The 2,729-nt window shown below is 42.0% G+C and overlaps 1 protein-coding gene across 1 annotated transcript; it reads left to right on the forward strand.

Moving 5' to 3' along the window:
* Positions 1-614: 614 nt before the first annotated feature.
* LOC140851505 (NAC domain-containing protein 2-like) lies at positions 615-1,358 on the forward strand. Its single transcript, XM_073243030.1, has 2 exons — positions 615-882; positions 997-1,358. The coding sequence occupies exons 1-2, from the start codon at positions 615-617 to the stop codon at positions 1,356-1,358; spliced, it is 630 nt and encodes a 209-aa protein (XP_073099131.1).
* The last annotated feature ends 1,371 nt before the right edge of the window (positions 1,359-2,729 follow it).

The raw sequence follows: 2,729 nt of genomic DNA on the forward strand, positions 1-2,729 counted from the left end.
GATTGAAAAATAGAAGCTAACGATTAATTTCCTCATCGTCGTGAGAATTAAAACAAGTCATCATCAGATGCTTGGATAGTCCCTGCAAGCAGCTTTAGTGTAACTTTCATCAGCAACTTTCCCCATGGAAGTCTTATGATCAAATCGGTCAGCATGCCTTAACTTCATGATCCGATTTTTGTGCCAAACCCCAACTATGAAGAACCTTTCAGCCACACACTCCTTTCTTAGAGACCATCTCAAGCCCCCTTTCACATCGAGATCTATAACCGTACAAGTTATGATTTTGCCGCGGCCATCAGTCTCCTCGCCGTGGAACCAGTGGAGTTAAGGATCTTAAGGGCTCTGAATATGAGTCACAAATTTTGTGACTCGTATTCAGAGTCCTTAAGATCCTTTTAGGAGAAAGCAAATTTGTGACTCATATTCAGAGTCCTTAAGATCCTTTTAGGAGAAAGCATGAGTCTTAGTTCTACCTCCTTATCGGACTAGGAGTAGCCTCACCCTCGCGGTGTCCCGAAGGGACTCGGAGTCCCAAAAGTTGTCGGACCAGGATACCTCTCTGTCCCTATAAAACTACTCCGAGATAGACGATACTAAGAACGACACTAGAGATGATGGTTCCTGCGGTTGCTGATGATCTTACCGGGTGGACGTTCGAACCCGAAAAAGGAGAACTGATCGAGCAAGATGGAGAAGAACCGAGAGGAACAGAGATGATGTTTCCTGGGGTAGCTGATCTTACCGGGTGGACGTTGGACCCGGAAGAAGAAGAACTGATCGAGCATTATCTTGGTCCCAAGGTTCTCGGGGAGCAGAAACCTTATCTCTGTTTTATCCCCGAGCTCGACGTGTACGCCACGGAGCCTTGGAATCTTGGAAGCAAGAATCATGTTATTATTCTTGCATGCATGCATGCTTTAATTTTCTTGCCGCTGCTGAGTTAATTAATTAACATGGATTCTTCACTGCATTGCATTGCATGTACGTATATAGTTGAATTCAGGCATGGGAAGAACAGAGATTCGTTCTTTTGCTTCACCCGGGTTGCTCGGTCCGCCGCCTCCAATGGCAGGTTGACGCGCGGTGCTGGGAACGGCACGTGGCATGCCCGTGGTAAGAGCAGGCTTATCCACTGCAACGGCGAGGTTGCTGGGCGAAAGATGGCCAGTCTCAAGTTTATGCTACGAGCAAAGAACGGTGGGAAGCCTGTGGCCACTTGTTGGATAATGCACGAGTACCGGCTCCTTCAACCTCCGATCGACGACCAAGGCAGGGAGATGGTGCTCTACCGCATCCAGAAGACTGGGACGGGTTTGAGCGATGACCGTCAAATATCAACTATCATATACAAGTGAGGGTATGCATGGTTCATTATCGGAGTACCATGTGTTTCGCCATCAAAGGCACACATAATTCGAATAATGTACGAGCTTAATGGAAAGGAATATCCGTGCTGGTTAATGGCAGCCAGCGATTTTGAAGGATTAGTTTTTACTTGTGTTCGTAAGAAAATCTGTGGAATATGATAGTATTTTTGCTATATTTGTTAGTTTTACAATTGATTGATTAGTAGCTGGATACACGCAAGTTAGGAAATTCAAAATTTAGAAAAACTTATCTGCAGTGTCAACTGTTGCTTTTGCAGCGATTTTCATCTATGAAATACTGATCTGCAAAATGCTGATTTCTATATTTGTTCTCTTTTTTTTTCTTTTTTAAAATATATAGTTTCAATAACAAGAACAAACATCCATAAAGATAGAAATCCACCAATACTCAAAACCAGATATGTCAGAATGTTGGCAATGGCCACAAGGTATACATGTTTGAAGATTACTGGTTATCTGGCTACCTTCAACCAGCAAACTCTTCCCTTGACATATCCATAAGGCTTCAACATATTATAAAGAGGCTCAGTTGTTAAATCTTAATGGTTCTTGTAGCTTTGATGTATCACAAAAACTTTTTCTGGATTCTATCACTAAGTCTGTTTATGAGTAACCTGCATTTAGTTTTTGAAGTTACAGGTGACTTGGTTTTGCTGCTGCTTGCACCAAATGTGATTTCAATCATGAATATTGAGCATATTCTCTGCTACTGCTCTGATACACCTTCAGTTAGAGAGGATATTACTAAATATGCCTCTAAATCAAACTATATTTCCTGGTTGGTTGAGCACCACTTGGGCAAAGGGATCACCCAAAAGTATGGATGGGCTACCATTGCTTCTGTTGGATGCTCTAAAAGAACAGGTATCAGCACAATTTCCCAAATAACAAGAAGTAATCAGGGGGGAAAAAGGATTATTGATTGTCCAAGCAATAGATTTTGCACAATTTCTCAAATTTGAATATTAGACAACATGCGATATTCCTAAAGATTTCCCCTTTTGCTATAAAGAAAGGCCTAATAGTGCATATGATTCAGCATCAAACAGTTCATACCATTACTTGGACATCGGCGAATGGCGTTGTTGGGATAATATGTGATGGATCCTTAGTTCATCATCCTCTATAGCGGGAGTTGGAAGCATTGCTCAAACTGAGATAGGTCAAGCGGTGCTTATAGTTTCTTGGTTAAAGATGCAATGAAAGCTGGAGCTAAAGCTTTAGTTAGAACATTCACAAGTTTTGAATGATAAACGTTGCAGCATCTTCAGATTGAGTGGACTAGCTATTTGAATCTCAAATTCTCAGGCTTGAAACTAGGGGGTGCCAATGCTTGAC

This window comes from Elaeis guineensis, chromosome 9 (genome assembly GCF_000442705.2).
Source record: "Elaeis guineensis isolate ETL-2024a chromosome 9, EG11, whole genome shotgun sequence".
NCBI lineage: Eukaryota > Viridiplantae > Streptophyta > Magnoliopsida > Arecales > Arecaceae > Elaeis > Elaeis guineensis.

Excerpts from the sequence above, each read along its gene's own strand:
- LOC140851505 (XM_073243030.1), top strand. The coding sequence starts at position 615 with ATGATGGTTCCTGCGGTTGCTGATGATCTTACCGGGTGGACGTTCGAA. Across the intron at positions 883-996 it reads GGAGCCTTGGAATCTTGGAA|TTGAATTCAGGCATGGGAAG; the intron begins GCAAGAATCATG and ends GTACGTATATAG.